Raw genomic sequence first — 27947 nt, 5'->3', positions numbered from 1 at the left:
CAACAATTATCTATATTTTATTATTCTTCAGTCAGAACAAATGTGGTTCCAAATTAGAAATTTTTAACGTTACTCTGTGTAAAAGTTTATGTATAAACCTCATCAGAAGTATATGCTACTTAAGTATAAGTGCAAAACATGGTAAATATGTCGAGAGAAATTAAGTATGGGCCACAAAGTTCATACTACCAGCGACCCGTGCCAGTGATTATTCTGCTCCATATACTATTTCATTTGAAATATGACCAAGTACCACTTTTTTTTCCAATTATGATTGTCAAAATCACCAGGCCTGTCCTTTAAAATTGAAGTGTTTCAACTTCCTACCTCCTCTTTCGCCTCATGCACCTGCTTACAGACACAAACATGGACATTCGCTCGCACAAGGTCAGTCATGCAGGTGCGGCGTTATCTGCATAATGAAACAGGCCAGGTCTCTAAAGGGATGGCATTGTGTATAAGGGTCAAATGAGGGCTGCGCATATGGTGGAGGAGTGGATCCGCGTAAGCTGCGGCGAACTTGACCGCAAGTGTGCACATCCTAACACAGATAGGCAAACAGTGGTGATCAAAGAGAACAACGATCCTCTTGCACGGCTGCATGAATGCACTCGCGCTACCCTCCCCTAACCCCCTCCGTCTCCCCCAGACCCCCCACCTTTTGCTGATACCTGGTGCTACACTCAGATGCACATGTAGGGTACAGAGTAACTCATCTGTCAAATACATGATCGCAGCAAACACAACACCAACTCGCTCCCTTTTGAACTACTTTGATAGGTTTTTGCCTGTCAAGCAGAGATGTCTGTGAGAACACGGTGATATATGGCGCTTGCAGCTTGTTTCCATGCAGTAAATATATTATCAGAAGCTCAGTAGAAAGTATATACTTATGTTATTGAGAAATGATGTAAGGAAAAATCTGGTAAAAAGGCACTATATTACAAAAGTTCAGTATCTATATACTTTCTCAATGTTTCTTCCATCACTGCAGGAAATGTTTCAATTTCCTTCTTTTGCTGGAATATTAAGGATCGTTGGGTTCCAGTTGTCACAGGCACTCACCAACAAATCGAAGCCAAAGAAACTGTGATGGCAGCTATTTTTTACAGATGCCATTACTTTGTCTAAAGCCTTACTGCGAACACTAAAAAGGAAAATACAAATGTAGTAATAAATTGATAAAGTGGGAAAAGATTGCAATAATAGCCCTGCTGTAAAATATAAAAAGGATCACAAATAAGATGTTTTACATTTATGGTTGCTATTGTCTCGTTTTTAGTTGCTACATTCTCCCTAATTTGGCAAATAACACACACAATAAACTTTCTGCTTGGACACGGCCACGCACAGCTGTTTAGCTTGATTATGTATACATGCTCCTGGTACCCAGGGCCTCTGTGGTGGGCAGTGGGCTGTGGAGACCTGGGGATAAACCCTGGATGAGCCCCTGAGGTATCCATCCTACCCCCAGACCTGCAGTGATGGGCTCTGCCAGGAGTTTGATGGTGCACGGTCTGGCCCTGTGGCAGAGTGTAAAGCACTTTTATTGACACAGTGGAGAGGAGCACTTTTTCTAGAAATCTGAGTCAGCGGGTTGCTCCAAATAAAAGTGCGCAGTTTACAGTTGTGAAATCTATTTAAGTTATTAGTAGAGGTTTTGAAATGTACATGGATTTATGTGTTTGTAATCCAACAGTTACACGGCATCCGGTTGCATTTTAACATGTTAACATTGTAGCACCAAAGAGTGCAGTATCACGATTTGATGGTTTATTATACTATGTTTCATGTGCTGGATATCTTATCAATGCTTGAAACTAATAAAACAAGATCTTCAATGTCTCTTGTTCCAACACTAGATCTAACTCCTCTGAACAGTCAAAGTGCTAGAGACATCAAGTTGATTAAAAAGTAAGAGAATAGTAGGAAACCAGGGGTTGATCTTGATTGATGTAGCCATCACTATATTCATCAATAATATAATTTTAATGTAATATCCAGGCCTATTAAAAAAGCAGACTGGAGATTGATGATATTAAGATATTATTATAGAAAGATCTTCTTAACAAAAATATCCTCTTGAGTGGTAATTCTGATTCTACAAATCTCAAATCCCTCTCCTCTATCTAAACCTCTTTTGATGTTATTTTAATTTGCAAATTCTAAAAATAATTCATTATTTCTGCAAGTTAATCAAAAGGATGATGTACACCACAATCTTTAGTTAGAACAGTTAAGATCCCAACTGGCTATTCAATTAATGTCTGATGGGACAGGGTCACACTTTTTTTCATTTTCCTGTTTGAATCATGAAAATCCCAGACAGGAGAAAAAAAACTGTTGGTGTTAGGGTTAAGTCTAGAGTGAGACCTTTTGCTGCTCCCTGGCCATTCATGCTCTGTTTATTTTTCCACTCACAGTTCTCTGTGTGTTTGTGTTGTTTCTTCTCCACAGAGGAAGGACTGAACCATGAATGCAAGCTCTGTAGTCAGTCATTCGACTCACCGGCGAAGCTTCAATGCCACCTGATTGAGCACAGCTTCGAGGGCATGGGGGGAACCTTCAAGTGTCCTGTCTGCTTTACAGGTTTGCACAATACCTTGAAGACAAATCCAGTGAATTAATGAAAAAAAAGAAAATATAAATGGGAAATTTGTCATTGTTAACTTTGAAAAATAAATTTAAAAAGCAAGTACAATATCTTGACCAGTCATAATAAAAATGTAGTTACATGAAAGCAATAAACTTTAGTTTATTTTATTGGGGTTTCTATCGGATAGATCAACACAAGGTAGTGCATAATTGAAATGTTCAACGTAGTTTAAAGCTATTTTTACATAAAATACTAAAAGGCATAGTGCGCATACTTAACAAGCACTGAGTTAATTCTTAGCACACGTCCATTTTGCTGCAGTCACAGCTGCATGTCTTTTGGGGTTTGTCTCCATGTCCACATCTAGAGACTAAAGATTTTATTCAATTCTTTTTGAAAAATAGATCACGCTTTGTCATATTTGATTGAGAACAGCTAGCAACCATTTAAAAACATTACCAGAAATGATCAGATTAGGGTCAAATATATTCTGATAATGAATATGAACATGCTCCAAGCCACTGATATAGTTGTATTTTTAGGGATTCTGTCCTGCTGGAATGGTGAACCTCCACCCCAGTATAAAGTCTTTTGTAACTTTTAACAGGTTTTCTTCCTTTATTTAAGTTCATTCTTTGTATCATGTGTTCTGAACAGTTTCTATCTCCCTGCTGAAATGAAACATCCCCACTCCATGATGTATTTGTGTATTAGTTTTCCTCCAAACACAACATGTTGTATATACGTAGACCCAAAAGAAAAAAAAAATTCACAATGTTTGCTGGGTTATCTGTAACTTGAAACTGGACTTTCTGCCGTTACTCTTATTACGTTTCCATCCCATACATTTTAGTTTCTAATTTAAAAAAATAAATGCTGCAAAAAATACCTATCTTTCCACTTCACAATTATGTTATACTCTGAGTTTTTTTTTTTTTTCACATAAGATCCCTATAAAGTACATTGAATGTTGTGATCTTAATGTCAAAAAACGTGAAAAAGTTCAAGGGAAAAAAATACTTTTTCAAGGCACTTTAGCTTCTAAACGAGTCTTGAAAGGTCAAGCAACCCAGCCGTATAAAGCTGATAGCAGTTTGCACCATGTGGCTTTTTGTTTCGTCAAATTGCCTCAAAATCAAGGCCAAAGAAGTGTCACAAGGTGAAAGGGGGGGGAGGAAGAAAGACGGGAAGGGGGGCTAAGACAGTGTGAGCTGAGGGGAGATGGGGGGTGGAGGAGCGGAGAAAGAAAAGGAGATGTGCTAATTGTGGATGGCAGTGGTGCTGATAGCTGTAATGATCTCATCTGTCTCTGTGCGTGGAGGTGGAAGGACCGGACTCCTCCTGAGAGAATAGCGCCCTCCTTCAGTGTCAACAGGGTTAACTATCTCTATAATGAAATCTGCAAAGTCGTTAACTTCGGCTCTTCACTCTTTCTCCCTTCTCAGCTCTTTACTCTTCCTAACACTTTTTGGGTCCAGCTCATTTCCTCTTCCTACTTCCTCTAACCCCTCCGCCGCCCCCAGCGTCATCCATCCATCTCACAATAAACTCATTTGCCTCATGTCTACTTGTTAGATCAATTAATATCATTACTTACTGTTTTGCATCTTTTCGTCTTCCCAAACGTCTTCATCCACCTCAGTTCACAGCTTCCTTCCTTGCACTCCCCTCCTCTACTCTACATCACTCTTTTGGCCTTATGCCTCTTTTAGAAGAAGCCTATTGATATTTCCCCCCCACCCTGAAACTCCTCTCCCTCCACCCCTCACAGGGGTCCAGGCATTTAATATACAGAGCATGCCTCCTTCATCTGAGCCTTCATTTTCCAGCGCCCGTCTTTGACAGACAGGTCCCCCCACTCCCTCAGCGTCCATATCGATCACGGCACATGAGAGAGAGGAAGGATAGAGTGAGAGAGAGAAAGGGGGATGCTAGGAGGAACGGAGAGGGAGGTAGAGACAGAGTGCCCCCTCAGGACAGCGGTCGCGGAGCAAACAGACAGATGGGCGAAGGGGCCTGTGGTAGCCGGGAAGCCGTGCGGTGGAGAGTACAGGATGAACTGAAAGGCCTCCCTCTGTTGGGGATGCGGGGGACAGGCAGGCCGAGCTGAAGTCAGAGCACTTGGAGGGAACAGAGCAATTGAGAGATTAGCTGACAGCTGTCCTTGAATATATTTCTTCAAGTTGAGTCGTAGAAAAATTTGTCCCTGATTTAGCTGGACATAAACTTTATTTTAAAACTTTTTAATTTTCTAACTAATTGGACTCAATACTTTATTTTCATACTCTGGATTTCCATGGACATCTTTTTAGTTCAGTGTCTTAGAAAAGCCTTTTATGCTGCTTGAGCTATGAAATGTTATGTCTTTATTGGTGAGTTATGTGATAAACCAGCATAATGTAGTTCATAATTGTAAAATGAAACAAATATAAGACATGGTTTCCATACATTTACACATTTTTAATGTGTGTTCAGCCCCCGTGAGTGGTACAAGTTTATACCACACTTTGCAATAGTACTGTCAATACAACTTTTCTTATAAATGATTAATAAATACTTATTGCAATTGTTATTAATCAAGAAAAAAGTTGCTTTGTTGAACCAAAAGAGAGGAGTGACTGTTTTTTTGCCCGTTATAGCTACTTTACATCTGCTTCACGGTTCTGTATGAAGTATTTTGGTTTATATAAATATGTTAGGCATTTGTAAATGTGCATGTATGAAGACAAATTAACTTATTTTGCGAAGTAAATTTTAGACATGTTGTTACTTTCACGGGGCTGTCTTTTTTTGCATTCACAGTTGGTTGATCATTTCCAGCGAATTACTTGAACTATGCCAGAACTACTGCATGCCCGGGTTACTAAAATACATTATTTTCATAGATTTAAAGGGTGCCTTCAGTAGATGGAATGAGTCCGGACATGAAAGCAAAACTTTGATCAAACTAGGTGGTGGCAGGGCTGTTGAGCGCACTCGTTTAACAAGGTTGCTCTTTGTTTAAAAGCCCATTCCCCCTCAGTGCACATGTTTCAGTTTGATCTGCCCCCTTGTGACCCAAAACGCAGTGGGAGGCAAAGAGTGATTGTCATTCTTTCTACACACCTGATTATCCCCAATCTAAACTCTTGGGAGCTGAAGGGAGATTGAAGTGGCGAGAGGACTGCATTGCACTGCAAAAAAAAAAAAAAAGACTGGAGAAAAGTATTAGGGAAAGTAAGTTAAAGACAGTAGATAAGGACAGACGAATGTAGAGGAGAAAAGGAGACAAAACTTAAAGGAAGCTGAGAAGGTTGCAACTGGCAAGTTTGGATGTGAGATGAAAGGAGGGAAGTGGAGGAGGAAAAGTGAGCTGTGTAAGGGAGGGAGGGTAAATGGAGAGAGGTCCATAAGCCCCTGGATGATGAGAGAGAGGCTGACTCTCCCAGGACAGATTTGACAGGTTTCAGAAGTGGGGGAGCCTGCAGCTAGAAGTGTCTGCCTGCACCCTTAGGAGCTGTAGGGAGGGCTGGTGTGGAAATTGTGATTGGGAATATGTGCTTAAGACAAACAAAACAGAAGAAAGTGTGTCTGATGAAAGTCCTGTGTATGCGTGTGTGTGTGTGCACTGTTTTTTTTTTTTCAACTTATGTCACCACATGAGGAACAAACTTGAAAAACTACAGGATGCACTGCCTTAAAATCCACACAAGTGTGACAAATAAGGTAGTTTAATTAGCTTGTTGTTTAGTTGCAGCTCACATGCTGCTGCTATGTGAAGGTAGGTTCATGACAACTTAGACACAGAAGAAGAAAACAGAGAACTAAGCTTTAACTTAGAACTCACAGCTATCTGCTTGCAGCTCTGCATCAACTCCCAATTTGTTTGTTTCGCCTCAGAGCCCTCAGATAAGGTTCCGTGTCGTGAGTTCTCAAATTAAGCAGAAACGAGCACATGTAGGCTAGACAGATAAATTAATGAAAACGAGAACAGAAGAGGGGGGAAAATAGGGATAAAGTTATTTTTTCTCCCTACACAAACAGCTTAGTATTGGTGCAGTGCAGCCTGCAGAGAGCACCACCCTGCCAAAATAAAGATGAGCTGGGGCCTGTAGTAAAGGAGACGTCTGCCATGCGCGGCCCATGAGATCTAATCAGAGGGCTTAATATCCCCCACAGCGAGAAGACCTTGGCCCCTCAGCCCCCTCAGCCCTGACACCCCTGATGCCCAGCCCGGCTCAGCGCTCTGTGCAGCTCTGTGCAGCTTGGCTCTGCTCTGGCTCTGTGGCCAACAAACTCCACAAAGTTCGTTCTCTCCTCTCTCCCCTCTCACATTCTCAGCAGGGAGAGACACAATGGCCAGCCGTTGATCCTGTTTGGATGTGGGTTTTTGGATTATTTCTTTTCCGTTTCTTTCTATCCTCGTTTCAACCCTCCAAGAAGAGATGTATCTGCCCCCCCCCCCCCCCCCCCCCACCTCCCCTGCTCCCCAACTCCTTCAGAAGAAGCAATGCAGTTGTAAATGTTATATCTTTGTCATACTGCCAAATGTCAAAACATGGTACCATCTTAGTACATTTTAGCTTATCCCTTTATTGCAGTACATTTGAACATGTTTCATGCTGATGTGACAGACAATCACAATAGACGGGGACAAAGTTTGGTTTTTATGATATAAAACAAAACATGTTCTGCAAGGGCAGATTTCTGAGCACTTCAGTGTCTTGAAAAACTGTTGCTACCTCTTAAATCTTTTCATAATTTATCACATAACAACTGCATGGAAGCATTTTTACATGCACAAAGTAGTGCATAGTTGCAAAGTGGAGAAAAGAATCCCACCTTTGTTTCATGTTATTTTTATTTTGTATAAATATCTTGGAGTCTTGCAGAGGTATAAAAACCTACCCACAGTGTAATGCTGCCAATGCATGGCACTTCTGCAGTGTTTAACAAATGACATATTATTCGTTTTCTTTTTATCTCATCTGACCAGAGCATGTACTTGTGCATGTTCTTACATGGTTTATGGCAAACAGCAAACATGAAGAAACAGATACTTTTTACCATTTTTAACAATGACGTTCTTCTTTCCATTCAGAAAGACAGGTCAGATTGTTGGACAATGTCGACAGATTCTCCTACATTAACAGTGGATTTCTGTAGGTTCTTCAGAGTTTCGCTGGGGCTTTTAGTGGATGCTCTGATGATTATATGTGCAAATATATTCTAATAAAAAGGTTTTAAAGACACTGAAACCTTTATAGCACAAAATTTGTAAAATACTTTCAGCGGAATCCTACAGACATCCCAATCATAATCACTGATTGGAAACTATTGCTTGCAAGCGTTAGTGCAAGTAAACATATAGGTATTAACAATGGGTTCAGCATGAGCAGAAGATGAGGCAGGGAACCTCAGATATTTGTCAACAAGGACCACTGTAGCACAAGACGTGTGTCTCTTATGGTTGTATTTTACCCAGCATGCCGTGTGTTGTACTCTTCACAGGCTGGTAGAGTAAACTTTACCATGCTGATGTGACAGATAATCACAATAAACAGGGGTTAGAAAGTTACCAAGCTGTAACCACAGCTTGGTAACTTTTGAAGGTAGTTTGTGACTCTGGATTTTATTTATGGGCATCAGAGTAAAAGGGGGATAAATATAAATACTCAACATGCTGTTTTGATTTGTTAAAGAATTAAAAACCAATTTAGATTTTTTTTTTCCACTTCACAATTACGTACTGCTTTGTATTGGTCCATTTTGTTAAATTTCATTTACATAGTGCTTTGTGGTTATAAAATAACAAAATGTAAAAACCTTCAAAAGCTTTTTCTCCCTTGATAAAACGGCAGCTCGAATACATTAAAAAAATATCCTCTTTTAGTATTTATTAACCCTACTATTGCTTAACTAGCTCATTGAAACATTTAAAACATTATATATTTTTTACTTTTAATTAGCCATCACTTTCCTTTTGGATATCAACGAATGTAAGCCTACAACTGATAAATGCAAAACTGATTATAAATTTGCCCCTCATTGGACCAGAATTACATGTTAACAGCGAGTAACATCTAACTTGACATCTCAGTTGTGTTTGGCCGTGCTGTATAGTATTTGAAGGCCCCCCAAGTCTCAAATCCATTTTTATTTTTGCTGTATTGACTTTTTCTTCCTCCAGCCAAAGACATAATGAAGGCTTCCTGCAGCTGCTCTGACCTGCTTCTGTACTGTATATGCAGACAAAAAGCAGCTGAAGGAAAGGGCCATTGTTTATCAGCACAATTTCTGCTTCCAGAGCACGGATTCCACACGGAAAATTGTTGTCGTTTTTGGACCATAAGGGAGAGCCCAAATAAGTGTTATAGCTGAGGTCTTAACCTAGAGCCGAAATGTTTTGTCACCAGTCGTAAAACTGGCAGTTATGTTTATCCTCATATTGCTGTGGTCGTTAGTCTCAGAAATGGGCCATGGAGTAGATGTTTGTTCATTAGAGGAGGTTTGTTCATTTGTGGTTAACATTGCTGCCATGTTCCACAGACAGCTGCCACCCAGGCATTAACAGTCTGACAGCGTCCCCACAGCGTGTCTGCTATGGATCTAAACTTTTATTTCCCAGGTCAGGGAGTGTGACATTCACCGAAGCCGAATGTTTCTCAACCCTACACCGCTCAATAATTAATAATCGCTCTCCCAGGTGAGCCTGACTTCTTACATGTTGAAGTTGTACATCCACGGCATGGGGCCATAGTGAGCCTTAAAGCCTTCTCTCCGACAGACGCCTCACCTTTTGTGGCTGTTTCTTGTCTTCCTCTGTCACCCCATGGCCACCAGTGCATCCATTTAAAAAGAAGTTATTTTGAGTTGTAAGAAATTCAAATGAAGCCCCCATGTGCTAACTTTTCCACAGCAACCAGACCTTTGAGATTAGAAAGCCATCTTTAAAGCGCAGGGATACGGGATAACAAACGGTGTGTTTGAAGTGCTCCTTGGAGGGCGTACCAAACAAGTCGCTCAGGCACACACAGTCGCATCCCCACTTAGCTTTTTTAATGTTGACCGTGGCTTAATTAAAGCACAAATGTATGGTATATGTTTTAAGCTCCTGCGAGTTGTGTGTTTATATGTTGGTGAGTTATAATGTGTGCCTGCATAAATAAGTAGTGGAGCACCATGAATATTTATACTGTCAATATACTGTAATTAGTGATGTAGACTAATGGAGGCCATGTTTTGCACTTGAAGCCATGCCAGTTTTTGTGGTTGTTTATTTCCCGGCTTGTTGTCCCCACAGCAGTGCTAAATAAAGAGCATCATTATTCCCCAAACGTCACGAATTTACCAGCTCTAGCACCAGAAATATGACCGTTCTACCCCATAGAAACTGTTTTATCCCAACCAATATGTAGTGCCAGCCACATTTATTAGCACTCCTGGTAAAGAGAATTAAAAAGGCCTAAAAGAAGTTAATCTTTTATTGCAGTAGCATAATTTCATACTAAACATTTGTGAAAAATCCCACCTTTAATTTGAGTACATTTATTCAGTGGGGTAAGAACTCACACATTAGAAGTCAATTGCTTTGAACAAACTCACGGGTCCTACAACTTTTCAGTATCTGTAACAATTGCTTGAAAAATAAATGTAACCAAAGCATTATCTTTAATTTATACTTTAATTTCTCAAGGCAAACAGAGTTTCTTAGTGACCATGACATTTTTTTCCCAGAGGCATACATAAAAAATGACACAGAAGCCCATTTCTTTTAGCCACTGAACACAAAGCTAGACAAGGACCCATTTTAACTTTCCATTAAGCACAGTGGAAGGCCAAACAAGTGCTCACTGTTAGAGTTTTTATATATAGTTGTTAGCTCACCAAGTCTCTCGAAAATTGATTAGATGCTATTTACATGGCAGCTGCTTTTTGGGACACTGCCAGGAAAAAAACCTTTTAAGCATCTGGAATGTAAACATGTGGACTTGCTCCATAAAACTGTGTTTTTGACGAACAAGTACATCCTGCCTACTGCTAAGAATGGTGGAGGAGCAATAATTTGTTGGGCCTATTTCTTTTTCAAAGACCTTTTCTACTGCTCCTGGACTTTAACTGGGTCTGTGATCTGAACTGATGAGCCTCGGATTTAGCTTTTCTACAATAAGCACTGCAGATGGGTTTGGTGTTGAACAAAAGGTGGTTAATATGTGGAAAATTGAGATAGACAATTATCATATCCTTTATCTTTATCATATATTTTTTTTACCATGTTAAGAATTCTGTTTTATGGTAACAACAATAAATTGCAATGGCTGATGTTTCCCAAACCCAAAAACTGATTGGAATTATTTTTTATTTTTTCCACTTTTAGAGAAATGAGAGCATCAGTAAACATAAATGTGTTTGAAAATTTCAATAAATGTCGTTATTGCATGCTGTTTAACAATAAAGTCACACTTCTTAATGTAACTGGCATCCTAAGGCCGCCCAAATCATTAGGTGTCCTTTTGTTGAGAACCATATTTGTGCTTTGTGAGGCTTTGGTTGCAGTGGCCTCAAGTCACAGTTTTTCAGTTTATTCCAAAAGACATGGTTCACCAAACACAGAATCAACCTTCCTCTTATTATTACCAAGTTTGTGCAATTAAACATGCCAGCCACTGTGTGTCTGTAAAATGTTTATGTAATAATTTATTTGTAATTAAATCCTTTCAAAAAATTATTAGTCTGTTTTATTTAGGCAGATGCACTTACAGTGCTGTCTATTTTGGTTCATCAACAAAGTGAAGATGCATTTACAATCTTTGTTTACTATTTCATGTTTTTTTCTGTGCAGTGTTTGTCCAGGCCAACAAGCTCCAGCAGCACATTTTCTCTGCCCACGGACAGGAGGATAAGATCTATGACTGCTCACAGTGCCCACAGAAGTTCTTCTTCCAGACAGAGTTACAGGTGAGCTTTTGAACCCAGGTGTAGCCTGCCAGGAAAGACAAAGAGAGCCAATCACCGAGCTCAGCTCCACAAGCCCTAAACACAGGACTCTGGCTATCCTCCTCCACTCCGACTGGGACAAGCGAGTCAGAAGGAATTATTTCAGTCTGTTTCCAAAACTCATTTGTGATGTGCAGATATGATTTGATTTGCTTATTAGACCAGCCAAGCACTAAAATATCTGGAATTAGAGGATTAGCGGAATGCTCATTTTTGAAGAGGTAATTACATACAGCGCAGAGGCAAAAACACGGCTGAGTCAATATGCCTGCATCTCCTCTCCTAATCACAGAGGAGGCCTCGTGGCTAAATATGAGCTCTGTCCTCCGGGAGTCGGTATCTGCCCTTCAACAAAGTTACTAGTTGGACTTATGAACTCGCAATGTTAGAGAGATAATCCATTTTCTAGCAATCTTTTCCTCTGCTCCTTGGAGAACCTGGAAAAATGAAACAGACCTTATTATATTATTTCACTGTGGTGGTGTTTTCAAGAAGCTCTGTTTTGTTTGGGGGATTCTCTATTGTACACTTCTCATATCCAGATCCCTTTCTATTACCTTTTTGAAACCGAATCACTAAAATATGAACATTCTATAATTGCGCTATTCAAAAGTGCTGAAATTATATTTTTCTTAATTTACTTTAATGTTGTAAAAGAAGCAAAGAGCTCCTCCTGTTGGCATTGACCTGGATCTTGGATTATGCAGCGCATCCGAGTAGCTGGTAGCCAGAGGAAGTGCCCATTGATTGGGAGTGATTTTCATATTGAGATTCAGGTTGTAAACACATAGGTGTGCGTCTGCCAGGAGGAAGGTGAATGTGATCATTATTTGCTGGTCATTCCGGCAACGAGAACATGAATAAAACAAGTCCTGATCCACCGACACGCAACTCTGCAGCAGGGAAGATTATATGAAAAGCCTCAGCAGCACCCCACCCATTCTTAATGCCTTTCAGTCACATCAAGCCCCCTTAATTTGTCACGTTTTCATTTCTCATTGGTGCAAGTGTTTTATATATGGCATGGGTTGCGAGAGATACCTGTAAACAATCTCAAATAACCTGGGGATGTTTTCCTACTTTTTTTTTTTTATGTTTGACATTTTCAGGAATGAAGTGATCTCCACCTCCCGGAGGTAATGTTTCATGCATGATTATATTGTTTTACTGCGTGTGAAAAGACAAGTGCAGTACATGAAAGACCTATAGCATTCTGCTGTGAAACAGGGGGTTATGAAAGGAGAGCAAGAATGAGCTTGGGGGATAAGACAATCATTATCTCCAACCTGTTCCGTGCTCTTCCGACAGTCCCGAGTGAGCGCATGATGACATGATCTCAAACACACGTGCTGCACATATAGATACATGCGTTGCTTCTTGTAAAAGCAGACACTTAAAGGAAATTAAGTTGTCATGTGGTGCCCTTTTAGAGTTTTTACTCAGTGCTTTGCAGCAGCAATAGTAGCTATTGTTCTTATTTTATCGTGTTGCAACCACAGATCTCTAAATATTTATTTGTGAATCTTTAAAGAATACCTGTAATTTTCTGTAAAAGGGTTGAAACAGCAGGTTAACATTCACCTTCTGGAAGGACAATTACCCTGAACATACAGCCAGAGCTATAATAGAATACTTTGGATTTTCAGATAGTTTGGATTTCTGGATCAACTTCTTGTGTTGAAACAATCTTGTCAAATGGACAATGAATTGCAAGATTTAAAAAGTGTTCATATTGATGCAGTCAATATGAACACCATTGTGCTTACATAATCTCCACCATGATGGTGGCAGTATAATGCTGTGGAGAGGCTTCCCCATAATTCCTGCTGTTGTAGTAGTAGCAAAATGTTTTTCTATAAAATGTGGAATGAGGGAGCTTAATACATATGCAAGTCTTGTTTTTCAGTTTTTTAATTTCTAAAGATATTCTTTTTAAAAGTTATATTTTCCACTTCACAGTTGTACGCTGTTTGTGGTTGAGACTTGACGAAATGTGAAAAAGTTCAAGGGGTATTAAGAATTTTGCAAGGCACTGTAAATTTTGTTTTTCCTGAACTTATGAACTGCTTATGGATTTTATTTACATGCATAGCTAAAACTTGACAAAATATGAATTTGCCAACCCTTCCAGATATCTGCCTGATACAGGGCGCTTTTTTTATCAGTCTGTCTGAACTGGAACTTTCCTCTAGCAGAAGAGAATCCTTTCTTTGCTTGGACCTGAGTTTGGAGTCTCTCCCTGATCCTCTGACTGTCTGGCCCACTGGCCAGCTACCTGGGCCCCCTCATCTCTCACAGTAGTGGGAAGGGTCAAAGGGCCAGTACAAGCTGGGGGAGAGGAAGCAGCATGGAAACAGAGAGCTGCCATGGCAGGTAAAGCAAAGCAGGGAAGATATTTTATTAATTCGCTGCTGAGATCCTGAAACAGACCAAAGGCTGTGACAGGTATCCAGTGCATCACTTCGCATCCTCCCCCCATGAACTCTACCCTGTGAGGGGCTAGCCAATTTTCGCCAGCCTGTCGAGATGGATGATGGGAGAGCATCCGTCTAATCAGCCCTCCCAGGACCCCCCGCACAGCTGCCCCCCTCAGACCGACCAGATTGACTCACTCCTGGGTCTGCGTGCCCCAGAATCCAGAGTCCAGTGGAGAAAAACCTCTCTTGCTCTTCTTTTCTATTTCTTCAATTTCTCTTTTTCGCCATTTTTACCTCGACAAAAAATAAGCTGTGAGATGTATAGACCTCTACTCCACCTGAAAGTCTACAGAGGACTCCCCTCTAGCATCGCAAACTCCTACACCGCCTCAACTTTGCTTATCCCTTTCAATTCAACAAATTAAAATAAAATACTGAGTAAAGCTATAACATAAATGGCTGATTTTGAGGGCAGCCTTGCTGCTTGAACAGTCTCTCACTGACCACCTGAATGACAGTGTATCCTCTCACCCACTTGACCTTAGTTCCCCCTTCTGTCCATTCATAAGTGCCTGAATGGCTCTGCTGAAGAACACATTGCAATGTGAAACTGCCCCTTTTTGCCGTTTTAGATGCAGTTGCATTTCACAAGGCTTCAAAGAACTGAGTCGCCAACAATGGTGCTTGGCTGGATTAATTAACCAGATTCATTAACTGATAGATCCACAGTATCAGCCACAGCTTTAATTTAACATTTCTCAGAGTGCAACTCATTTGTATTTGTTTGTGAACGTCCACATAGGCTTAACTTCAGTGTTGCACTAACTGCTGGATGGCTGCAATCAGGAGGATTTACTCTCAATGATCCTATAAAGATGAGACAATGAGGCTGAAGTTGCTCAGAAGCACCGGGTTACATTTTCCACACAAAATTCCCTCGACCTTTCTGAGCCGCTGCGTCTTTTATTCTTTCCGTCGTCCGATTTCTTTAGGTTGTTGTAAGCCACAGAGTATTGTAAGTCTTGCTGTGATCGACAGAGAAGCGTTACAATCTGGGTGCTCAATGACTTCTCCCTCCCCTCAGACGCCCGCAGGACACGCACCTTAATTGGAGCATCTTTTTTTTTTCTTCCTCAAAAAAAAGGATTCCTTCAAAGACAATCCAAAGCACCCCAGCCTTAATGAGTGCTGAAAGTGACAAGAGCACATCTGCATCATTTTCTACCACCCCCCCCTCACAAATGAGATTCTCCGCTCCCCGTGTGATGGCCATTATTGCCAAGCTGTGACCAATTCAACGGTTTTAATTAAGCATATTTATAGGTTTCACGGTCACCAGGTCAGCGTAAACAGCTATGTTTGTCATAATGTCTGTCCCGGGCAGAATGCAGGGAAAAGAAAGGGAGAGATGGATACTCTGTGAGAGCCCAGTCTGCGGCAAAAACAGCAACAGAGTAGGTTCTTTGAGCATCAGAATGCATTGAATTACTTTTTCTTATTTTTCAAATGACAGCTCCCAAAAATGACATTTTAGACACTTTGTTTCTTTCCCTCCCTCTGCCTTTCAAAGCTGTTCTTTGGTTTGACGCAGGAGACCTAATTCCCCAGAAGTTTTTCTATTATTAATTTTAAAGTATGCCCCGGAAAATGCCCTAACTGCCCCGAGTCCCTAATGTGTCATACAAAAGCAAAGCTTTATGCATTTTTCCCCAAGTGGCTCTCAAACACCAAATTTTTCCTGAATGTCTTGATCTGCCAAGTGTGACAGCTCTTCACACATTTGAAAGTGGCAAATATATATTTATATTTCCTTTCATATGACAACTTGTTTTCTTCTTCATCACCCCAGGTTCTTGGAATTCTGGCACGGTTTCAAACAGCGGCACGGCAAAATAAAACAAGAGTGAATTAGGGGAAAAAAATAACTTGCGAGGCGCAGTCATTAATATTTAAACTTATTTATAATTACGTACCAGTCTGCTGTTGCTGCGTGGTGTAAACGAGCACATATACCGCCTTAGATGGCTTATGATGTTTATCACAATAGTTGTGTTCTACTTTTGTAGGTGGATCAGAATTAGACAACATGACAGACCTAATGATCCTGGGAGGATATTCTCTTTCGCACTGCGTGTATATATGAGACTGTGTTTGTGGATATACATCTGTGTGCATCCTCTATGTATTTGTCTTTGTCTCCATCTCTCTCAGGGTCTGATATGTGCATGCAAACACAATGTCTGGAGGGAGACATGACAAAAACTCCCAGAAGCCTTTGAGCTCCTCTGTTTTTTTTTTGTCTTTTTTTCCTCTGTTGCACCATTGGGGAAAGTTAAATCCAAACAAAGAGGAGACGCTCAGTGTACTGCGCTCGAATCCATCACCGGATCCTTTCCTCAAACGTGTCTCTTTTACTTTACTTGGTTGACTTTTTCAGCAACTTTGATAAAAACAATTTGAAGCATTTCTCAAGGAAAACTCATGCAGTTTTAATTTTCTGTCTGTAGTGATTTGATTTTCAGGTTAACAGAATGTATCAGAGGACACAGTAAGCAGCATTAGAACAATGATTCCAGCTGGAATTTGGTTGTCATATTTTACAGACACTGAAGTTTAACTTTTGCCATTTGGAAAACAGGATGTCTAGAGAGTCATAGACAAACGTGGAAATTTTTCACTTAAATATTTTTTTCTAGTTTATGAAAATAAGTGTATGCATAAAATATATGCACACAGTTAGTACATATTTGTATTTTCAAACTTCATTCCCTATCCCTTTGCCAGAGATATTGACTAAGGTTTCAGACTTGCACTCAAACTCTACTTAAGTCATAAAAACAAAAACTTTAAACTTGACTTAGATTCATGCTGTAATCACTTCAGACTTGACTTAGACTCGGACGCCTAGATCCAAGTCTCATAAGCTCATCTTATTTTCTGTAACAAGCAGTGAAATCAAGCTGGCATGTAAGCTGCTAGATCGAGTCAAGAACTGACCATACCAAGACAACAACAAGACTAAGACTTTTAGGGAAGCTAGACCAAATCCAAGACTAAAAAGGAAAGAGACCAAACCCAAGTCCAAGACTAACTGATTGTAATGGTGAACCATCTTCTTCAGAAAGGTTCTCTGCGACAAAATTTAGGTGAACTCAAACCCAGATCACTAACTGCATGCAACTTATCCAACAAATTTGACAAGCTGTTAAAAACTTAAACAGACGAGCCAGACAACTTTGAGAGTAAATCCATCCATCTAAGCGTAAACTGACTTGGCATTAGCTGCAGGCAGAAGGAATGGAGGCGACAGGTGGAGGTGGAGGACTTAAATCACTTAAGAGTTCCTTCTTTCTGTGTACTGTAGAGTCAGACAAACATCCATACATTTGCAATGGAAAAGGTTTTCCCTCGTTTTCACGTCCCTCCGACACAAAGGAGCACAGGTGGCACCATTGATTTATTTTTTTAAGTAAAAAACTTTATTTGTTGCAGCCAGCACCTAAGTTGCTGTAAAAAGAGGATGGTGCAGCAGCTGTTGTCTTGACCAGACTTGCAGTAAAAATTGGAGTCTTAACATTTTTAAGAGCAAGAGAAGACTGAGTTTAAATGAAGCTCAGATTCAGAAAAAACTAAGACTTTTGACAATGACTGATCCTGAGTCCTACACCAAAAATATAGACTCTCATAGTTAATAAGCTGCATTTGCATATTTTTGTGTAAAAGGATATATTTCATTGTTAGCCAGTGATCTTCAACAGTGGTGGGCTGTTATTTGTTTTAGAACAACCTGTTTGTGTTTGCCGTAGCATCATAAAATTACCACACTATAAGTACAGTGTGGAAGTACAGACTGACTTTAGCAGTCTGTACTTCCACAAATATTCTTCCATATTTGCTTTCATTTACTCACTACACTGAGTCCTGCTCAGTATTTAGTATTTATTTATTAAGAGAGAAACTGTTCTATTATATCTTTTTGTTAACTTTATATAAACATTGTGCAGTATAAAAATCAACTAAATCAAACATTTTCAACAGCCTAGATAGTTGAAATAAATAATTTGTGTGATGGAAGTATCCTGCTTTATGTATAATTCTTGCAGCCTGTTTTGGTGGTGGTAGTGTGATTGTCTGGGTCTATTTTGCAGCTTCATAAACTCAGGCACAGTTGGGTTATCCAGGAGTACTGTGATTCAAAGCACAGCAGCAAGTACACCTGGGACTGGTAAAAAAGCTTGCAATACAATAAAAACCCAACAAATTAAGACGCTGTAGTGGCCTTTTTGTAAGAACAATTGAGAACTCCAGTCTGGAATTTTAGCAACAATGGCAACAACTTGCACATTGAAAATGATGTGTCAGTTAGAAGTACGTTTGTATTATTTTTGCCATGACTGGTACAAAAAACACTGCAAAATAACTGTTTCTCTCTTGTAGAACTGCGGAAAATTTTTTGAAGAATTTTGCCCACATCTATGATCATATCTACCACTGCAGCATCAGTTGAAAAGCAGAGGTGCACTCTGAAATATCCCTAGTCAATGTCTGTCCCTGACTGAAGTGGTTAAATGTGAAAGTAATTGTGTTTTGTTTCTGGGACTGACATGCGGAACCCCACGGACCCCATCTCCCTCCCAGTGACAGGCAGAGATCCTCCCCCCTCGCTCTGTCTAATTAGAGGATGTAGCCCAGGGCTCGTGTCCCAGGAAGACCCATCCCCCTCCCAAGATGGTTCCCCTAAGAAAGCCCTTAATTGGGTTCTTTAGTCATAGACTTCATTTTGGCTGGAAAGGCATCTGTGTGTTGCTATCACCTCACAATACAGTTTGTATCGCTCTCTTGTGTTTTTTCTATTCCTCTTTCTCTCCCTTTTTTTCTCCCCCTCACTGGCCTTCTCTCTGTCTATGCTCCTCTCTCCCTCTCCTGCTCTCCTGCTCTCTCCTCACTTAATGAGGCCCCATAATAACACAGCAGTTGTGCAGTTGTTTTGCTACCTCAGTCAAACAGCGGGATCACTGCATAGTGTGTTTCTAGTACCATTCACTTGTCTACTTAGACAGGGTAATGAGTATCATTTGGAGGTACAAAAGACCCAGCCCACAAAAAAAGCGGTGCTCCGTCATCTCCGGTTACACCTCAGAAGTGTTTGCTCCGGGTGCTTAGATGTCTCAAAGTGTTTCAAACGTTATGGATTCAAGATGTATTTTTATAGCCGCTCAGTGTGACTACATGGAATACAGTGAAATCCATTGCTGTTGTCATCTCCGTCCTCGCCTAGTGCTGTTACAGTATGACCATGACTCCCTGGGCACCTTGCTTCAAACAAGACTGTCTGTTACCAAGGAGACTGGGCTGGTTGTGGTGCAACAGTGTTTTGGGTCAACCCTCCCCATGGTCCGATAAGTGATGACTGTGGAGAATGCCAGCTGCTGTTTTATTTATTTATTTATTTATTTGATTTTTTTTTGTAATATCCATTGGCTAAACTAGCCAGCAGTAAGCCTGGCCTGGGGTCAGAGCAGGGAAGGATTACTCCCTCAGTGGACTGGTCGGCAGTGGAGAAAGCACAAAGGAAGGACTGAGTCGATACTGGACAGCAAGTTCAACACACCATTAAAGTGCCAGAGAGAATGCAATACTCCTGTCTTTCCCTAGAGTTTTTTTTCTCCCAAATAGCAAAAAAGATTTCAAACTATGTCACAAATCTCACACAATTACTCATAATTCTGGTCATTGTTCCTGGACAAAGAACATTTTTAAGTGACATAAACGTCAAAGATTAAAACCTTCAAAGACAAAGCTATATTACTGCTGACTGAAAGCTAAAATATCACGCTATTGCATATCTACCTTGAAACTCAGTGACATAGGGTGATAGAAAAATAATGTTCCACCATCGCCTCCGGACGCTGTAGCATACACTGGTTGATCACCTCACTAGCAATGCGAGGTTGGCCCGGATTGTTATTTACATGTTAAAACATTTTATTGCATGTGTGTTGCAGCTCTCATGGACATTAAACTGTCTTCCAAGAACCGCAGCAATCACCAAATCATTTTGACACTACACCAAAAATAATGTACGATGCCACTTGATGTGGTATTCAGAATGGGAGCACATCAGCAACACACACCTTTCAGAGATGCGACCTGAATCCTGTCATTATGTTCAAATTGATCAATACGCCGCATAAAGCGGTAGCTGCAGTTTTCTGCTGAAACACTACCTCCAACTGAGTTCCTAAACATTATTGGCCTAATGCAATCACTAAATAATAATATTCAATCTTGTAGTTAATGACATGTTTCACTGCTTTTTGAGGTTCTGTTAGCTAGTATTGATTAACAATCAGCTGGTCACAAACATTGTTTGCTGCTGAAAGGTGCATTAAAGTCCAACTGTTTTAGTGCTAAAAGATTTTCTACAAAAACACAGAATAAAACTGACAGGCACTCCAACTGGAGGAGACTTTTACAGTGGTTTGTAGACGCTACTCTGAGGTGGCACTATGTTTGTAAAATATTAAAATAATTATTATGTTCAACCAGTTCAAAGCTGGGTCTGGCACCAGCCTGAAATAAGCACTTGAAGCACTTTGATGGGAAAATTATGTGTAATATTGTCGAACATGTTTTTTAAGTTAATATTATTTTATGCTTTAAATTAATTCAGTCATTCAGTGCAATGATAGAGGGTGTGTACAAGTCTGTCTTAGAACTCCCCATTGTCCAGCAACAGCTAATTATATACTTAGTGCATGACTGCATGCACTTTCAGAGGCAATAGACCAGGGGGCCATTAGCTTTGACTCTGGATTGATGTTTTGATTTTCAGGGTGATATAAGCAACAAAAAAAACACATTCGTTTCGGGTGTTTACTTACTGTGCTAAAAGGTGTTTTAAATTAGACTCCTTTAACATAACCAATAATATATTTGTGCTTTGCTGTGATTTTAACTAAGTTAAATTTATGTTGTTCTCCTATAATTTCCCTGAGAACTATTTAGTCTGATTATGACCTGTGTATTTTTTTATGTTTCAATGTGAAATTAATTTTGTTGTGCAGTGTGTTCAGGCCTAATCATTTTATATCCTGTTAAAAAAATTATTCAGTAGTGCATTTTATAACAATGTTGTACATATTTTCCAAATTTTTTCATATAATTATGAATAAACGGCCTAGAAAATAGATTTTTTTTAAATAAAGGCTGCATAATGGGACACATTCCGGTCAATTCACTGGTTAGCTCTGCGTTTGTTTAAAGTGCAAACAGCTTTATTTGTTCAAGAAACCGTGAAAAGGCCATGGCTTAAAAAGTCATTATTGCGCAGTCAGGTCTCCAACCACTCAATAAAACCTGGCTTTAACGTTACACCGGGTAGAAAGAGCAGACACAATGCACTTAACATGTGCTCAGTAGGTATTACCATATTGCTAATCAAACTTTGTTAGCGTGACGATTTAGCTTTACATCTCTCTTTCTGCGATGCTGGACAATGTGAAGATTTTCACTAATACAGCAGGATCAGATGAAAGCTTCTGTGTCTGAGGACAGTGGTCTTCCTCTGCAGAGCTGATGCAAGAGATGCACCTCTGTTGCCTCACTGGAGACCGGGCACTATCGATGGAGACCAGAGCAATGGGGAACGACATAAAGAATGATTAGTTAATAAATCAGCTCCCTAGCCGACTTGCTCTTTCCTGGTTTCTGCTCCTTCCCCAATCGTTCCCCATTATTTTCTCCCTCCCCCTCTTCTCTCTGCAGCAGCATTAAATCCTGAAGACACGTTGCACCTGTTTGCATGGGTACACCAGACCCCTGCCGGGTGTTCTCCCTCCTCTTCCACTACCCCTGAGGGCGCTGCAGTGGGGTGATGTAATCAGATGAAAGTGTCGGTTTAACGGTGGCATGGAGCCTAAGATGTGAGGAGAAGCGAGAAGAGAAAAGGGGTGCTCATTTCTCAGAAGGCCGAAGCGGGTGTGCCTTATCGATCAGCGCAAAATTTAATTTAGTGTAGAATTGAGTTGCTACGGTTTACCTGAACACCGCTGGTAACTACAGCAGGCCTATGTGGCCAGCAGGTGGTTGAAAGGATCGAGGAGGAGATTAAGGGTTGGATATAAGGGAGGGAAATGGATGATAAGGGGAATGGCAGAGTTTCAGGGGGAATAGAATTGGAGTTAGGATGAGAGCTAAAAGGCTTAATGGAGGGCATCTAATCCTAAATTGCTGCGATTCTAGTGTGACACCATTAGTGACATCCTCTTTAAGGGTGCAGTGGACATTTTGCTCATTTTCTTACAAAAAGCAATGAGTGAACTGCATGTGTGATATCTAATTTGTGGCTGCACACTGTAGGTATTCGTTGTGCCCAACAATTGCGCAGAAGTAACTTGAAGAACTTGACAAGGATGAAGATTGGAAAGCGGATTTCCTCCCTCACCCTCCTTTCCACTCCTTTGTACTTATACACAGAACAGTTTATAGCTGCTCTGCAGAGTTCAATATCCACAGAGATAAAGGTATCAGTTTCATTTTCTCTTAGCGTATTTTTTTTTCTTCTCCTTTTTTTCTTCTATTTCCTTTTAGTCTGCATGGCTGCCACAGCCACTGAAGTCGTTTAACACCGTCCTTGAGAAAGCCCTTAGTGTAAAAACTCCTGGCATGTTTAAGGAAAAAGGTAGAATGCAGTGTGTGTCAGGCAGAGCTGGGACATTCAGAGCGGGGGGAGTGGGGGTAGCTGTTCCCCAGAGGGGTTATTTTCCCCTCTAATAGCTGTTACGAGCCCTACATTATATCCAAGGAGCTACATTCCTTTGGGGTCCAGACATATGCACACTGACACAAACACACACACACATTCCCACCTAGATGGACTGGCACATTCACACAAAGGCATGCACACTCAGTTGAGCACAAATTTTCTCTGTTTCTCTCTTTTGCACACACATACACACACGCAGTCAGTTCTAGCCGCTTTGCTCTCCCCCCGTGTCAATATCCTGCCATTTGAAGTCACGTACTGCAGGGGCTTCTGGGAGTCACTGAGGAGCCAGGCTGACGGGTAATGGGCCGCATTCATTAATAAGGTTGCCGTGCTCCTGTCCCTCCTCAGCAACGCCAAGGATGTCTTCACCGGAGGGGGGGGTTGGCAGAGTGTGAGGAGGGAGATGAGGTGAGGTGAGGAGAGAGGGAGAGCATCCCATGGGGAGTCTCCTCCCAGACTCACTTAAAGGAGCTTTATTTCAGCAAGAGAGAGGGGAGAGGAAGGCAGGAGAAGCTGTCCAGGAGCCGCCTCTTTAAAAAAAAAGGCCCCGGCGAGCCACGCTAACCCGTACCAGGGTCACAATCCTGCTCCCCGTCAAACAGCTTATTACCCCACCTGTCGGGAAGTAATCGCCCCAGCTAAAAGGAAAGCTGTCGAGGTGTTTAAATGCTTTATGCGGAGGCAGCTGAAAGGGTAATATGGGAAGGAGTGAATTCAAGGGGGGGCTAATAGGCATCTCTCAGTCCTGCCTGAGGGATTGTGCACCAACAGTACTGAAGGTGACTGCTTTGGTAAACCGCCTCTCTAAGGTTGGGCAGGAATATTTAATAGTTACTAAACCAAATGCTGATGAAGGCACTTTTATCTCTTAATTGTGAACTTACACTCACCAGGCACTTTATTATAAAACCTTGCTAGTCCCGGGCTGATCTCCAGTTTTCCCTTCTGAACTTTCTAAATCTTGCATGTCATAATTGGTTCAAGGCCCCATAAATTTGGCTCAGAGATTTTGGTCCAATTTGACTGGATATCTTCATGATTTGCTGCCGATTTGTCAGCAGCAAATCCATTATGTGATGTGAATCTCACATTCCAAAAGTGCGATATTGTTTTGCACTTTGGTGACTGAGGAGACTATTGGAGTAAAATTAACTTATTGACATGTTCAAGAAACCTGTTTGAGAAGAGCCATATCTTGCTGGTTGTAGCTATCATAGCATGGTTACACTGTGGTACTCAGAGTAGGCTGTGGGGTGTAAAAGATGCTCAATTGATGTCAACCCTCACCAGCAACCTGAAGCATTAATCCAATGTAGAATGGATTCTTGCTTTAATGTTGCTTAAGTCAAATTCTGACCTTATCATCTCTCATAGATGAAATTCCTCATCACACCAAGCACATTTTCCAATCAGTTATTATGCTTTTAATAATCCTGTGAGAATTGTTGCCTCAGTGTCATGTCACAGTGGACATGAGTGAAATCTGTGGTCTTGTGGTGCGGTAGCTTATCTGCTTCAGGTTTCAGTTTTGTGTGTTCAGAAATGGTATCCTGCATACGTCGGTTGATAAAGCATGGTTGTGTGAACTGCTGTTGCCTTTTTATTATCTCCAGTCGGGCAATTCTCTTCTGAACTCAGCACGCCCTTTTGATCCACAGAACCACGCAAACAATATCCACTCACTGGATATTTTCTTTTTGGACCATACTCTGTATGCCCAATTTTGCTTTTAGTTGTTTGGTTTGAACTTTAAGAAGTCATCTTCTCTTAGATGCCTAAATAAATTGAGTCACTGCTATGTGATTGGCTAATTTTGCAATTTTCTTAGTAAGCGATTACTTAGAAAACCCAATTTATTAGATTGGCCAGTGAATCTAGGTGCGAAATGAAAAAAAAGACTCGTGTCCACTATGATGTTTGCGTGTGTGTGCACGCATGTGTGATGATGACTCTGTGACAGGTGTGTCTAGTCCATGCCAGTTTACGGAGTCCAAGGCCATGTTTTAAACAGAGCGCAGCAAGTGGGGCATGTAGTTTGCATTAAAGGGATTAGCAGTCACTTCAAAAGATGACCTGGATTCAGCCCACCAGGGACACCCGTTACACACCCCCTGGTCCACACTCCCTTTAAAGAACCTGGCACAGCTGCCCCACTACAACCCCACTCTCAACTGTGTGTGTATCTTTGTGTGGGTGTGCGGCTGCATGTATTCCAGAGAAACATCGTAACAGAGTTATATCCTCACCTTGTGATGGCGTCATGGTTAATTGTGCCCCAATACATATTCACAGAGGTGTGGAGGATCAAATCATCAGTGGCCTTACCTGCACCTCTTGACATTTTCTCTGCAGGGTACATGTGTAGTGCATTTAATAAATGTAGGCACCTCCAGGGAAGATTTTCTATGTGGTGTGTCAGAGTCTTGTGATGGATTTGCTGCCATTGGGGCAGCCTTTGATTGAGGTTGGAATATTTTCTGTCAGTGGTCTTAATTGTAATGTTACACCAGATTTTAAAGGAGTAGTTCACAGCATTTGAAGTGACGTTGATGTGGACACAAAACCATTTTTTGTATTGATCAACCAACTCATTTGTTCAGTGGTCTGTACTTTACACGGCCCCAGTGAACCTTTTACACACCTTTTCTATAAGAATCCATATTTCTGATCAAATTATTCACAACTGAAATAAAGATATTTGTTTTGTCACCACAATGCATAATGTTTAATCTCAGACTCTTCTGGAATTTTCATTGTGTTTAAATGCAGATTCGTTTTTCCCAGAAACTGAAGCTAACAGGTAGAAGAGGGGCCAAGACCAATGTAGCTTCTACTGTGTCCAACTCCATAAATATCATAGTAGTTTATGTGAGTGCTTTGTATGAACCTTTAAATAATCTTGGTTTTGACTGGCATTTACTAAAAAGGCAAAATATTTTTACAAAGGAAATGGAATTAAAAGGCAGAGTATCCCGTTAAATATACCTAACCTCAATTAGTATAAATCCAGTATAGTTCTTAGTCTAAGAGCTGGTCTGAGAGGGACCAGGTCCAAAGCTAAATGTGCCCATCTTTAAACTCATCCTCATTGTGTTTTTACAAACTGTATTTCTTTGGTCTTCAAACAGTTATCTTGTTTGACCAAAAGTTATTCTAAAATAGTAGAAGGTCACTTTGGTCTATGTCACCTCTTAGACTAGCTGTTTGTTTCATCCTCTGTGTCAACTTATCTGGATTTGTACTAAATCAGGATGCCAAAGACTCATCTGTTACAGGAGGGATAGTTATAGCTTTTGATTTTTTCTAACAAAACTTTGCTTAGCAACATTCAGATCCTTCACTTTTATTCTCTGTCTGTATGTGTGTTCAAGTTAAGCATGCCTTTATTTCGTTTAATCATGTCTTCCTTGTCTTTTTGTGTGTTTCTTTTGCAGAACCACACGTTGACTCAGCACAGCAGCTAACGTGGCAGAGCTCAGTGCAGTGACCAAGAACAAGGATCGCATGACGCACAGAACCAATCCTGACCGCCAATTACTGTCTGCGTATTTTCCCGCTGACTGACTAGTCCTGAGCATTCGGTTCAGCCACACCGCCAGAAACCACACCACAGAAGAAGGAAAAAAAGAAGAAACAAAAGCAAAGAAAGAACATAAAAGAAGCCTTCCTGTTCTTTACTAATCATTGTGTCCAAAGTAAAGAAAAGGCCATCTTGTTTGTACATAGACTTCTTTATGTGTCCCTTATCTACAGGTATATTACAATCTTATACAGTATTTGCCATTGTACAGTTAAAAATGTTTGTCTAAAAAAGAGTAAAGGAGGGAAAAAAATATCATTAAATCTGTCAAAGAAAATGGGTCTTGACCCATTGTGTGAGGAGATGTGCCATTACGAGCACAGGACTCTTCATCACTGGCACTCCTTCGTGCTGTATACAGACACAGTCAATCATTATAAGGTAAAAATTTTGAAAAAAAAAAAAGAACTGAATTCACCAGCATAGGCAGATATATTGTCTGTGTCTGTCATACAGTAAGCATGGCTGCCGGAGGAGCAGCTGTGAATGACGGCGCAACAAATCTGCACTGCCTGTGCTGAAGTTCATGCGAGAGACAGGAAAAACTAAAAACAACACAGAGAAGAAAAGAAAAAAAAACAGGACAGGGGACAGACAGGATGCTGATATATGCAAATGCAGTGACACAGATTTGGAAAAGGCTAGCTCCTCTGGTTGGCTCGTGAACAGAGGCGTGAAGCTCCCATGTGGCTCTCAGAGCGTGGGGAAATCTCCGGCCCACTGATTCAACCTGTACATTTCTGTTATTAATGTTTACTGCTTGTTGAAGCCAGAAGATTACTGGAATTTTCTCCTTTTTTCCATGTTTTGTTATCTCTGTGTATTTTTCACAATTTGAATTTAGGGCATGAAGACTGAGCGCAATCTCAGACTGTCTCGGGGATACAACCGTAGTTCTAAAACGCCGTCCCTGGCTCTCCTGGAGAGTGTCCACCCAACCCTCTTCCTTTGCAGCGTCTCATTGCCCACTGCTCAAACTGGAAGCCACTGTGGCACCATACAAAACTCCTGATCCATCCTGTATTGTAAATGTTTTGCATTCATTGAACCTGAGATGCACTTTTGTATGAAACTTTCATGTTTTGACATTTTGACTGAAAATTGTTCGTATACAGTTTACAGGAAAACACGATCTCCTGCGGCAAAAAGGAAAGTTATCTCTGATGTTATTAAAATGTATTGTACAAATATAGAGTTCTGTATTTGGCAGACCTCATTTTTTTGTGTTGCACATGTGATGGAAATAATAAAAACTGTATGAGGAAATGGCTTTAGTGTCGCTTGTTTTCTAAAAGCTTTGTGTGCAGGAGTGTGAGAAAGCAAACACAATTAACCCATCAGACAAGACCTATGACAGTGCAAGCACAATTATCATCCAAAGCTTGCCCGGTTTTTTTATTGTGTCAAATTGCATCCTATTTTTCCTCACTCCCTCGTGGCAGTCGCTAACGAACATCTGAGCATCTTAAGGGAGGTCTTTGTTATTAATGACTCCATTACCCATCACCCTGTGCGGTCCCATTCTACACACCCTTGCGTAAGGCCTATTTAGGGAGCCTCCAGCGCTCCGGGGGACCTGGGAAAAGATTCTCCTGCCTTCGCTGAATG

At 40.8% G+C, this 27947-nt stretch overlaps 1 protein-coding gene across 6 annotated transcripts in view; it reads left to right on the top strand.

Moving 5' to 3' along the window:
- The window catches only part of znf521 (zinc finger protein 521), a 115285-nt gene extending 87679 nt beyond the window's left edge, over positions 1-27606 (top strand). For all 6 annotated transcript variants that reach the window (XM_023335005.1, XM_023335004.1, XM_023335000.1 and 3 more), the window contains 3 exons: positions 2458-2589; positions 11418-11533; positions 26194-27606. In XM_023335005.1, coding sequence (XP_023190773.1) covers positions 2458-2589; positions 11418-11533; positions 26194-26223 — 278 coding nt within the window. In that variant the 3' untranslated portion in view covers positions 26224-27606. The remainder of the gene's footprint in view (positions 1-2457; positions 2590-11417; positions 11534-26193) is intronic.
- The last annotated feature ends 341 nt before the right edge of the window (positions 27607-27947 follow it).

The sequence above is a fragment of the Xiphophorus maculatus genome, chromosome 6 (genome assembly GCF_002775205.1).
Source record: "Xiphophorus maculatus strain JP 163 A chromosome 6, X_maculatus-5.0-male, whole genome shotgun sequence".
NCBI classification, from domain to species: Eukaryota; Metazoa; Chordata; class Actinopteri; order Cyprinodontiformes; family Poeciliidae; genus Xiphophorus; species Xiphophorus maculatus.
The sequence above is the reverse complement of the archived record's forward strand: the minus strand, read 5'-3'. Positions and strand labels throughout refer to the sequence as shown.